This window comes from Electrona antarctica (assembly GCF_951216825.1).
Source record: "Electrona antarctica genome assembly, chromosome: 16".
NCBI classification, from domain to species: domain Eukaryota; kingdom Metazoa; phylum Chordata; class Actinopteri; order Myctophiformes; family Myctophidae; genus Electrona; species Electrona antarctica.
This window is the reverse complement of record NC_136797.1, coordinates 19,617,298-19,631,113: the sequence shown is the minus strand read 5'-3', so window position 1 is coordinate 19,631,113 and position 13,816 is coordinate 19,617,298. Positions and strand designations below refer to the sequence as shown.

The following is a 13,816-nucleotide window of genomic DNA, read 5'->3' as shown; positions in this document are numbered from 1 at the left end:
CTACAACACATCTCTTCACAAAAAAATATAAACAGCGTTGTGAACTTGTAAATCTGCAATATTATTGGTTTCATTTTACCCTCTCAAGAGTTAAAGATCTATAAGGGTCCATTTAGTTACCAACTCCACCTGGAAGGAACCACTGCAGTAGAATTAAAGCAAGCACTGAGTTCATTACATTCTTCAAGGCTGGAAACAGAAAACCTACTACTACTATTTCCAGATGAACACAACGCTAACAGAGACACTTCACTTCACTTCATTACATCACTCTCTTCGTGCATCCTCTCCTCTCTGCTCTAGCACTCTTCTAGTTTCAGAGAGGGGTCTGCTGAATGTTCTGCTGTGCTGCTAAGACGCACACATAAATCCCCAGGCTAGAGTCTGTCCGTGGGGGCCTTTCATCTGGCCAATAAAGCCCCAGCTGCTGCCCTCCTGCCAAGTAAAAAAACATGTCGCCATCAGCCATCGCTGTCTAATGGCTCTAGCAGACGACCCAGAATGCTACACTGCAATGAATGATTATCTTTACAGGGAATTAATGTAATCATCCATTCGGTCTTGAAGTCTTACTAACAGTATACAGTAGAATATAATTATATTATTACTGTATGTGTATCTTGCACAGTGAAATTCCAACGTAGGCCTATACAATCTACACAACAACCCCCACCTACACCCAAAGGTGGACAGAACCTGTAGAAATGACCATATAGAGGGTATGCGCATGCATAAAGTGAATGGCATATCGAGTGGCAAATTGAGTGGCAAAGTGAGTGGCAAAGTGAGTTTAATGTTGTTTAACGTCATTTAATGCAATCAGATCAGGACTTTTCTGGTTGGATGTATGGGCTGTCAAGGCAAGAAAATAGTTTTTTGCCACTCAGTAGGCATTCCCGCTTAACTTCCGGGTATGATGATGATGTCACGCGCATACCCACTATTCACATATTCAAGTATGACATGAGATATACTTTAATCAAGGTCGTGGTCAAGGTTATCTTGCCTCTTTCCAACAGTTGCAAGAATCCTTCCAGCTCCCATCATCACATTTCTTCCGTTACTTGCAATTGAGACATTTTCTTAGAACACATATCCCACACTACGAACAACAATCCAGTCATCCAGTTTTGGACAGTTTCTTCAACACTGAGCCCTTTGAAAAAGGTGCAGTCTCTCAATTTTATGACACCTTACAGGCCGTGGTTAGCCCATCCTCACGCTTGTTTAAGGACAATTGGCAAAGAGAATTGGGCATAGAGATTTCAGATGGAGTATGGGAGGACTGTATCGCCAACATTCACCATAGCTCTATCAATGTTAGGCACTCTCCGATTCAATTTAAGATTGTTCATAGGCTGCACTATTCCCCAACTAAATTAAACAAAATCTTTAAAGATTCTTCTCCCATGTGTGGAAAGTGTTTAACAGAACAAGGGACTCAATTTCTTCAATGTCATAAATTGCAACGTTTCTGGAGTCGATTTCTTGGCTAAAGCATATAAAAGAGACTTCCCCCCGGCACCGCTAGTTGGACTCTTCGGTGTGGTGGAACCAGATCAGGTTCAAAACAAATATGAGGCTCGGGCCATTTCGCTCACTACACTGCTAGCTAGGAAGTTAATACTACAGGCCTGGAAGTCGGATAAACCTCCGACAGTTGATATGTGGCTAAAGGAGCTGGGAGGAGTGCTGCATTTGGAAAAAAATTGATTTACCCTGTCAAAAAGGGAACCCTTATTTCAAAAAATCTGGTCACCCATTATTGAGATGCTTGTTATGTTGGACTGAAGTGATTGAATACAATATTGTTCTGCCCTGTAATGTCATCTAATTAATGTATAGAATGTTTGATATGTGTATACTGTATGTATATTTATATTGTCTATGTGGGTACACATGTATACATATACGTTTTATTTTCCATATCAGAAATGTTCTTTAGAATTGATTGTGATGTTGTTTCTGTCCTCGGAGTGCGGTGTAGTCTGACATATGACATAAGTATGACATGAGAGCGTATTGGCTGCATCTTTCCTGTTTTTTGTCTTTTTTTGTTGCTACATGTCTGTGCATGTGACTGTGGAAGCGTGCATGCGTGTGTTTCTGTGAGCGTGAAAGTAAAGTAAAGTGAAGTATATGCAAAACATGGCAAAGCTCTAGTAGCAAGAAAGGGGGGCAATTTAACTCATTCCTGATTGTATGCGTTAATAGTGAGTACCCACCCTATCACCTATCAGGGAGCTTAAGTCTGAAACTGTTTCTCCCATGGTAAGGGAACAAAGGGGATAACCTCTGCAAATAAAACGGATTGAAAAGTCAAATCCCCAGCAAAGCAGATTTTCCTTTGGCAGCGCATAACTTTGGTAGTGAGAGGGCAAGCCTGACATAAAAGGAAAGTCTCTGGTTTAACTCATCTAGGGAAGAGCGCAGAAAAAGCCCTTTGATACATAACCCGATCATGTACCCTTAATCCTAAGGAATGTCTACCACAATGTGACACAGTCCAAGTGATTTGGAACAGGAGACAGACAGGTCTCTGAGAATGAAAGCAATACAACGGTTGTGTTCTACCATCTATTACAATATTCTAATAATAAATTCTACTTAAGAGATTTTGTTTATTTTAGAAAGAGTTTTGCAGGGCTGTACGACAAGTGTCCTGCTAACTCCCTTTTTCCTTTTACAATAAGTGAAAACTAAATCTATTCCCTCATCAGTTCATAATGTTTGTGGCCCTTCAAACAAATGTGCAAATTATTCTTTATTTAATAGCCTTGGGAACCAACAGGTTTCTTGAGCCATGTGACCCATAGGTCAGGAGCCTACAGTATCTCCTGTTTCTGTAGCGTGAGACAGCTTGATGTACAGTACAAGTACATCCCCTGGACATGACGCTATATGTTGCAGGGACTTACCCCAATCAACCCAATCAAATGTTATTTAAGAATAATGTCATGTATTTTAATGTCTTATTAATATTAATATTAATAGTATAGTGTAAGCTTGTAAAAAAAATAAGATTCATCAGTCCAACCTATGTCACCGCCAGTGCTGGTGGGATGAACAGAGTCAGCCCTGTCCAGAGACTTCTGTTTCTTGTCCATGTCTTTGTCCCTGCGCCGGTGACAGCGGTGGTGGTGGTGATGGTGGTGGCTTCTGTCCTGGCACTGGACTTGGGACTGACCGGGACGCTCTAGGCCAAACTCGCTCAAATTCACCTCCTGGGGGCGGTGAGGGGTCAGCGAGGAGGCAGAGCGCCGGATGGGGCTGAGGTCAACGATTGGCTGAGAGAGGAGCAGAGTGGTTAACGACTGACAGTAACATGTAGATTAGAGTGGTGAGGTGGCAACACCGGACCTTAAAGGATACCGCTCTGGTTCCATGGATATAATCCATATCCTGCCGTACTCCATTGTGAAGTTTTGCGTGAGTGTGAAGTTAAAGTGATAGCGCAGTGTTTCTCAAACATAATTTCAAGGCAGCCCCAGTTTCGACCACAACCTTCATTAAGAGTGCACAAATGTGTACACTCTCAAGAGTTATATAGACCTGTAAGAATCCATTTGGTTCGTAACTCCCCATGCATAATTTAGCTGGGGACCTACCGGAACCCACCTAAAGGACCTGTGGAGTGCTTGAGGGGGTGCATCTTTAGCTGTTCTAAAGTAAAGCTTCATGTATTTATTTTTCATTTATTTTTACTTGACAATGTTTGGATAAAGATGGAATATGTTTATGGAACCAAATGCGGAGAAAAACAGAGAAAGAACAAAAGGCAGCAGCATCCTTTAAGTACAGACTAGGACATGATAGATCCAAGACACGATCACTGGACCACCAAACTGTTCACGGCACAACAAAAGAGGCACAGCTTCACAGCTTGTGGACAGCACTCTTTTCCACCTGAGACCAACATTCACCTCACTCTTCTTCAGACTCAGGTCATGTGACAGGGTGGGGGGAGGAGCTAGGATGTTCACACTGTTCTTAAAACCATTGGTTTGAATATCACACAGACTACTGCTCCAGAGCTACTCAGTACACCACAAAACAAAACCATCTTTACTTCACATTTTAGCTTACAGAGAACGTCCATCACAGCTACAGTATGCTTACCCCAAAACCAAACATTCTTCCTTATGTACCGTAGAGATGTATAGAGCTGTCTGTCTGTCCGTCTATGAGGACATTATTGTCTTTGCACTGGCCAGTGCTTCTAGTTACTAGGTAAAACACACTGATTGGTCACTGGAACAGCAGCTGTGCTATGGCGCCACCCGCTGGTAACATTCCAGCTCATCTACAGTGGTACCAGTTGGCACCAAAGCATTATGAATGGTTTTAACTCATTCTTGTATAAATGGTTTGAAGCATCAATCACAATGGTACTAAAATGGACAGGGATAAAAAAAACCATGCCATAACACTAAATGTTATTAGGCTACTGTGTGTTTTAGTGGCAATCTCTCTCTTTTGCTTACATGCTGATGGTGTCAGTGCCAATGAGTCAGTTATGGCCAGTAGTTTGAATAACAAACACTAGAAAATATTCATCGTAACAGCTCATTCAATCTTGAACACAGTCTTAAAATATTACTTCAAAAGGACTGTAATAATGTGTCAATGGAGGACATTAGATTCAGTTTTTCTTTCTAATGCATCGGATAATATTTTGAAGACAGAACCGTGCTTTATTTTACCAATTGCAATTGATTCAAGAGTGTGCATAGGTAGTGCATAGGAAGGGCAATAATGTAGTGGGAGAGGCTTGTATTGTTATTGCATTTTAAATCCATATATTACAGTAACTTACAGTTACAGAAACTACTGTATGAACGCAACATTAAATTAACCCCACATTTGAATCATATGTTTTGGAGCCTCTTAACGCTTCCCCAGCAGATTATTTGGGTTCCCAAAGGCTGTAAGTATTTTATTTTCTCACTCCATTTACATTTATTTCAACTTGTTTTATGAAGTCTGAATACAAGACTGAGTCAGTTGTTCAGATTGTTTTTACATAACAGTTGAAAGAAAGTAGAGTCATGTCAAAGCAGGCCAACAACAGTTACTGTCCTGGCCAGCTTTTCATAACCACACACAAACCCACACACACATCACACACAATACAATGCACTAAAGTGTATAACAACGCGCACACACACACACACGCACACACACACACACACACACACACACACACACACACACACACACACACACACACACACACACACACACACACACACACACACACACACACACACACACACACACACACACACACACACACACACACACACGACCAAAAACATAGCACTACTCCAAAAGGACATAGTGCTTCCCATAACCTGGATATATGTACAAATATTTGTTTTCCAAGGACAAAACAATAAGCAGGTTTGCATGTAGTGTGCAGTGTGGCTAGAGCCCATTCCTGAGAAACGATTCAATGGCAATTGTATCCGAGAGTGTAACCAAGTCCATTGTCATTGAAGGTGTGTGTGTGTGTGTGTGTGTGTGTGTGTGTGTGTGTGTGTGTGTGTGCGTGCGTGCGTGCGTGCGTGCGTGCGTGCGTGCGTGCGTGCGTGCGTGCGTGCGTGCGTGCGTGCGTGCGTGTGTGCGAGTGTGCGTGTGTGCGAGTGTGAACTCTGGGATGAGAGGGCACATGGAAGCTAACAAATATGGGGACATAGGGGGTAGAAAGGGAGAAGAGAAGACAAGAGGGCAGAAGAAAGAAAGAAAGAAAGAAAGAAAGAAAGAAAGAAAGAAAGAAAGAAAGAAAGAAAGAAAGAAAGAAAGAAAGAAAGAGAAAGAGAAAGAGCAAACTACACAGGGGGGACGTGGACCTGACAACAGAAAGAGAGCGAGAGACAAAGAATAAGACAGGCGGCACAACAGGTGGTACATACTGCCAGGTGGGTCCCGGGGGCGTGGCGAGGATGGCTCCGCTATCAGACAGCACACACAGGAGGGGAGGTGGGCAAAACGTTAGCCAGGCATCAAAATTAGGAGAGAGAGGAAGCATAGAAGTGGATGGGCGGATGCAGAGAAATGGGACTGGAACATGAAAGGAGACAAATTGAACGCCTACTACAGCAGAGGAGGTGGTTTCAGAAGAGAGACTGGAAATTGACAAAGAGTATACAAAGAGGATTTGTGATGTGCAGTATCATACCGTACTGTATCAGACAGACAGACAGACAGACAGACAAGACAGGATGGATGGATGGATGGATGGATGGATGGATGGATGGATGGATGGATGGATGGATGGATGGATGGATGGATGGATGGACAGGCTGACAGATAGACAACACAGAGAGCTAGACAGGCAACATTCACATGGTTAAGTGAAACAATTGGCCCCAAAAAATGTTGGGAGGAAGAAATATACCCCATATATAGCCGTGGATAGATTGCAGAATCAGAATGACACAGAAAGAAATTAGCAAAATGAAATTAGTTGTGAAAAAAATGCTATTTGAATATAAAGTGTGTGTTATATTTCAGGGTTAATTGTGACTGTTGAAGATGGATAGCGTTACAGATATTAGGAAAACTTTTCATTTCAATAGGGGACAGCAGGGAAATCACAGTTCCAAAGTTAATACTTTGTATACAGTCAATACAAAATTAGTACCGTTGTGTAATCAATGTTGTCCAGTCAGTTCATAACAGTCTTAACTTGCACAATTTTGTCTTATCAATCATGTTCCACACACAATGCAAAATCTTCTTAGACAGGAATAATAGTAATAGACACTGATTGAAATGGACAAAAGCATCCTGGATTTTTGAGAACTGGGACAATATTCAGTATTTTTGAGACTTTTGTGTTTCGACATTTTATCATACCTCATGACACATGTCTCACCACATGGTGTATCTATCTAATTCATACAATGAATATTGTGCAGTGTTTTCAAAACTGATACTTATGTGTGCTATTATGTTGTGCTCAAACCCCTGTAAGGTACAGTACTGTGTATGTCAGTGGTTCTCAACCTTTTCAGGCCGCATCCCCCCAAAATAATCATATTTCAGCTGGGGACCACCCACCCTGAGAATCACTTGGAATTTGGTTGACTCAGTTCCCGCAGATGAATATTGTGAAAATAGCCTTGCGTTGTGAGGCGTTGTTAGCTTGTAGATCTACTATTTTCACAATATTACATTACTGTACATTTCTTACATTTGGGAAAATGTCTTACAAGTTCTTAAATTGTCACTTCACTGGCCCACAGGTTGTGAACAATGTTGCAATATGGAAGCCAGTAGTGCCACCAAGCGCTTAATGAATATGTTTCTGGAATTCAATAAAGAATATATATTTTTTTTTGTATGATTTAGTGATTACCTATGTTCTTTTTTGAGGATTATAGAAGGGGAAAAAAACATTACCATGTGGATATAGATGGCCTTTGGGGAGTTTGAACACATACAAATGCATAGCGCATACTGTACCAGCACAAACCAGCACAGCTGCACAGCTGGTTTGGGTTTGAATCTGACCCGAGGCCCTTTGCTGCATGTTCTTCCCCAACTCTCTCCTTCCATGTCCTGTCGCTCTCCACTATCGCTATCATATAAAGGCTTGAAAATGGCTTCAAAAATTGCTTTAAAAAAGGTGAAAATGTGAAAACATAAGACAACAAATAGCATACAAATCCTGGACTTAATTATTTATGATCCTTTGTGATCCATTTGTCAGCACACATTTTGTCAACTGTCAAGACATGCGATCGTTCTGTATTTATCTGTGGGACATACATAATTATATATCCCAGTTCTCTAGAATCACCAATACAATAAGTTTGATGAATTGTCAGGTCCTCTCTGCTTATCAAAGGTCTATATTCTATAAACATTGTCCATGTGTTAAACCTGAGAGGGCACAGACAGCCACATGTGCTGATGTGAGCTGAATGAGTGCTACTGTGTTTTAGTAAAACAAAATCACTAGTATCGCCCTTTGGTTACATGGAGGTTTGCCGTCTCCTGTGAGCTAAAGTAGGAGGCGGGCTACAGCGTGTAATGTAAAGCTTACATAGTACTCTGTGCTGAGTCGGGGCATAGAGGCAGCTCTGCCATGGCCCTCGAGGCTCGGGTAGCCATCGCTATCCGAAGCGGTATCCACTGGCTGCATCTCCACTGTTTCCTGTAACAGCATAAAGAAGGCGTTTAATCACAGCAGATATATCCCTGAAACTGTGCGATTCATCTTTTTTTTATTTATTTTTTTATGTTTTATTTTTTTGTGGCTTTCGCCTTTATTTTTTATATTTTTTATAGAGGGACATACAGTAGGCTGACAGGAAATGGGGGGCAGAGATTGGGGGGGGGGGGGGGGGGGGGGGGGTGACATGCAGTAAAAAAGGCCGTCAGAATCGGGAGTAAAAAAACGCGGCACAGGCGATTCATCTTTTAAAGAATGGGGAGATAATTGCCAGAGTCTGAGTTAGAATTCAGAGTAACAACTGTAGGTATTTGCAGTGAGCATTATAAGTGTATAACTGTATGGCTCTTTTAACCCAAAACCTTCCAGAAGCTGTGAAGTTCTGTGATGTTTTCTTCCGCTTACGTTTATTATAATCCGAACCACCCTTGAAGGGTAAGGTACATAACCAATCCACAGGCTCACAAGTTCACAGCACAGAATTCTAGGTTCCCAGACATCAGGGTTAATATAGTAGGATTAGTATCAACTGTTACTCTTGAGCAAGGCCCAAATTAGGTTCTGAGAATCTTACCTAAAACCGAGCCATAGCATATGAAAACAAATCCAGAACTTCCAAAATACATTTCATGGCATGACATGGTTCAAAAAGAGCCATTTGATTGTTTGTCAACCTGAGGTTTATAGTACAGTATAGCACAGTGGTTCCCAAACTTTTTAGCTCAAAACCCAAAAAATAAAATTAGACATTTGCCCGGGACCCAAACTAGCAAAAATAGCAGATCTACAAGCGCACAAAGTGTCGCTTTGCGAGCTTGTACAGAGGCTATTTTCACTACTTCTTAAAGATTGTTTCTTCACATCTTGTTTATTTACCTGAGGTTTGCTACAGTATGGCACATCCTCTGACTGGCCTCTCTGGAGATCCCTCCTGGTTCTGGGTCTCTGGGCTGCCTGAGATACTACATCCCCTGACTGGGAATGTTTTATGGCACTTCTCTGGCTTAGGCTGCACGCAAGAACAACACAATGTTACACATTTATATACTTTACTGCAGGATTTGAACAAGGGTTTAATTTTCAGCTTCCCTGTTGAAACTAAACTTGAACTGAAACTACACTGGTGTGTTGTTGTGAGGCACTCACATGTGAATGATGGGGGAGATGCTTGGATTGCACACATACAAATAGCTTTACTTCAGTCTATGATGTCATTCTCAAAAACACCTTCTGTGGACACTTAACAGTGTAATGTGTAAATATGTAAATGAATGACCGCAATAATGAATCCTACTGGTGCTGGATGGTCACTAACTTTGCACCCCCATTGGTCAGGGAAGAGGTGGGGGTGATGGTGATTATGGTAGTGGTGGGTAGCTGCTCGGATTGAGGTTCTGATTCAGGCTGAGAGGGGGGCTGAAGATTGGAGACTGGTGCCACCACCTCGTGGAGGTGAGTTAAGGGCAGCATCGGTCGGAAGAGCCCCATCTTGCTCTGCAGGGAAACCAGGACAAATGCATAACATTTTTTTTTATTAGATTTTCTTTTTCTCTTATTGAACCAGCAATGACTCGTACACAATGTTCAACAATATCACATTTGGGGCTATTAGAAGAATGTAATAACAGTTAATCATTAGAGATTCTATATTTATATGAGCATGAGAGCCTGATGCGTCCTTCTTTTCCTGAGTGAATCCGCATTATGTGTCTGGCCAAAGCCAGGCTATAAGTGACTTGCTCAGGGACACTTTGACACAGAGGCCGGGATTCAAACCAGGGACATTCTGTTGTTTTCCAGGTGGTCTCTCCAACCATTCAGCTACAGTATGGCCGCCCATAGCAAGGTATTCAAGGTTGCCACTGTTCCTGAAGCGTTGAATTTTCATCCACAATTACAGTAATTTCAACCATGCGTTAAAAGCCCATCTTTACAAGTTACAGTTGGGTGCCACCGATATTGTCCCTTATCATTTGACCCATTTAGGCCTGACCTCAAAATTAAAAAAGATCCTTCTAAATCCTCCAGTTTTCTGAAATAAATATTTTCACGATTTTTCAAAAATAGCAGACCTACAAAGCTCGTAGCGCACCACTCGGTGGCGCGCTATGAGCTTGTAGATCTGCTATTTTTCAATAGCTAAATTATAATGTTTAAAACATCAAAAGGGGTTCCCGCCCAAAATGGGTTAACTGTCCTTTTGCGCAGATCACGCAAACCTCAGCAAAAAGAAAAGGACAATATCGATGGCCTCCAACTGTAAGCTCCTTGCCTGGAGTATGAATCTGCAAGATGAGCCATACCTTAGGTCCTCCTGAGGGTTCCTGCTGTTGAAGCTTTTTGGCACGGTTCTGTTTGTAGTAGTCGTAGATCATCAGTGCAGCATAGACCTTCCCCACTGTAAGCTCATTGTCTGGAGGACGACATGGACAGTAGAGGTGAACACTGTGCAATGAGTCAATTCGCTTTATGGCCACCAGGTGGCAGAGAATGAGCCTGCAAAGAAGGATTGTTGCTGATGTTGCTTGGTCTGTTTGTGGGCATGCACTAGCACACAATGTTAGCTGGTAAAAGTGTCTGAGTGAGTGCTCTCTCTTTTGTGCACGCACACACGCACGCACGCACGTGCATGCACATACGCACACGCGCACACGCACTCTCACACACACACACACACACACACACACACACACACACACACACACACACACACACACACACACACACACACACACACACACACACACACACACACACACACACACACAGGATATCTACGTTTGTGTGGTGTCACCAGGAGGTCCATAGTCTTCTGTTGAAGACTCGGCCACACTCGGTTTATCTCCCTTTTCAGGTCAGCGTCACACAGTTGCTGGGCGAGAACTCCTAGGGGGTAAACAGAGAAACATGATGTCCTGTCAAATCTACTAGTGAATGGTCTCCAATATGCACCATTAACCCACAAACCCCTCCATGAAGCAAAACACGGTACAGTTGGAATTTTCCAGGATTCAATTTGTAAAGGAAACTTAAGTCATTGACTGTCAATGACGCATACAGTATACATTGTTCAACGCATGTATACGTCATTTGGTGTTTTAAGAGGGTGCTCTTCCACAAGCTGTGAGTGATCCTAGGACTTCCGAAGAAGAGGACACCCGGAAATAACGCGATCTAAAAAAATCCAAGCCGCTTTAATCTAATATAATATTTATAAAAATAAAAAAAGTCTCTGCTTTCTGTTCCCAGACTGCGTTTTTGTGAAAACAAGCTATATTCAACTGCCAATAACTAAAGAACGGAACATCACTGTAGCACACCTTTCTTTTCCCCCTGAACAAAGTAGAGACTTTCTTCTTTCTTTTGAGACATTTGGTGATTACATACTGTAGTCATAGAACAACATATTTTGTGGGTCTTGAAGGATTAGGCCTCACTCACACGGTCGCAACACTGATTTTTGTTGTGAGTGTCATGGCCGCCCCCAATGCATTTCCAATGGAGGTCACATGGTCTGTTGTATGGCTTTCAGCTGTGTTTCGACTGCGCCCCTCCCCCTCATACAACACAATGTTGTGTCAAACCATGTGACCTCCATTGGAAATGCATTGGGGCGGCCATGACACTACACAACATTCATCCAACAAGCGCATTAACCGTGTGAGCTCAGCCTAAGGGTGCACTCACACGGTTCAATGTGAGTCAATGTGAGGGGGAGGGGCGCAGTGGTCCGCCCCTCCCCCTCACACAACACAATGTTGGGTCAAACCATGTGACCTCCATTGGAAATGCATTGGGCCGCTGGGCGGCCATGACACAACACCCAACGAGCACAGAGAATTGCATGAAAGGTGTGAGCTCAGCCTTAGTAAAAACGCTGGCAGTGTGTGCAGACTGTTCTAGAGAAACCCTGTCAGTAATGACTTAAAGCCCTATACTTCCCTTAAAGAAATGCATGTGTATGACCACAAGCAGGGATAAAACACGCCCACACCGGCCATAAAAATTAATGACCAGAAGGGGGATATCAAAAGCAGAGGCATGGATTACCAGTACATTTACTCAAGTGCTATACTTAAGTACAATTTTGAGGTACAATACTTTACTTGAGTACTTCCCCCCAGCAAATGGAACCCTGGTATGTCTCACCAGATGCCAGTTTGATCTCAAGGGCTGTGCGAATCAGAGCCATCAGTGTGGAAGTGAAGTGCACTGAGTTGTCATCGGCGATGGGCATGTTCATTTTGACCAATCGCTGCGAGGAACAGAAGCCAGGATCAAATCATTAAGCACTTAAGCCACATTGTGAAACCCCTAGCATCCCTATTCTGGGCATGGACGTCGTTCTAAGCAAACATTCAGGGAAAATAGCCACGCATAGACCCCCGAGGGACCCTATTCATTATTCAATTAAGTATGTAGAGTTTAACTTACTAATACACATTTTATATAAAAAAGTATATAATGTATATATATTCAAATATTTCTGTAATAGGTTTCAACTTTTGACATGCCCCAAAAAGGGACACGGCAAGTTGAAAGTGGTTGAACTGCTCAAGGGCAACGGAGTGTTCTGTGTGCTGGCAGTGAGACTTCATTACAGGCTAATGAAGCACTCTGCAAAGGTTTCATTGTATTAAAATTAACCCAATTTGTTCAGGCCTGATAGATTAAATATACAGTACATTATGGAAAATCTTCCAAATCCTCTTTGAATTCAGGCCACCGCGTAGGGCATCATTACTGATGTTTTAGTAGAAATGCAATAAATATTGCGTTGATTGTCCATCCACATTTGACGTTTTTACTTCATTGTTTTTCAGTAGCACACAGAAGAGCTTTTCCAGGAACACATCCACAGTAAACCAAGTGCCTGGCCTCCTGTATCCATAAGGGGCTGTCTCTTTCAGATAGTGGAAGCACATTCGTGTGGGAGGATCTGTTCGAGCCCGATTCGTACATCATTTGAAAACATGCCATTTTTGTTGTGCAGCGATGAGTCGCACAACACTTAGGCATCATTAAGCATAAATTAGGCTTTAGTTGCTGCTGTTGCTATGGCACTGTAGACAAAACTGGTCCACAGTGCTCTTAGTCTTTTGTTAAAAGTAGCAAATGTGTGTGCGGGATGTGGGGAGCCCCACACACATTTCTGTGCATTGTCACTGTTGTATCCTACTGGCTCAGTTGCTTGTGAGGAGCCACCACCGGGAGGATGTAGAGCCTTCGTTTTACTCCTCCCGCCCAACACAGGTGCCGCCCCCAGCTCGTAAGAATACATGTAGAAATGCACCGATATGGAAATTCTTGGCCGATACCGATGTTTAACATAACAATTTAGTCAATAGCCGTTACCGATATTTCGTTTTTAGCATTAGTGTTATTATTTCTCCCTTTCGTGCCAGGGAAACAAATAAATCTTCATTATTAGAAATAACTGTTCATAATCTACAGCTTGGTAGGCTGCAGATACTGTAACCAACATAGCCAGTGCAAAATTGATGCTTATCAACAACATATAATTATCGGCTACTGTCATCGGTTAAAGTCAGATTTTTTTGCAGATACCGATTTGGGGTCTTAGTAGTTAATCGTTAATCGATGAATCGCCGTTAAGAAATTAGTCGGTTAAAC

General features: G+C 42.4%; 1 protein-coding gene across 1 annotated transcript in view; it reads right to left on the bottom strand.

The window, feature by feature from the left end:
• Window positions 1-13,816, bottom strand: part of cacna1bb (calcium channel, voltage-dependent, N type, alpha 1B subunit, b) — a gene marked incomplete at its 5' end in the record, with an annotated part of 183,268 nt that overhangs the window by 3,214 nt on the left and 166,238 nt on the right. The window contains 8 exon segments of the mRNA XM_079523538.1: window positions 3,038-3,287; window positions 5,916-5,954; window positions 8,054-8,164; window positions 9,059-9,191; window positions 9,498-9,676; window positions 10,486-10,595; window positions 10,961-11,068; window positions 12,332-12,437. Of these exon segments, the coding sequence (XP_079379664.1) occupies window positions 3,038-3,287; window positions 5,916-5,954; window positions 8,054-8,164; window positions 9,059-9,191; window positions 9,498-9,676; window positions 10,486-10,595; window positions 10,961-11,068; window positions 12,332-12,437 (1,036 nt within the window).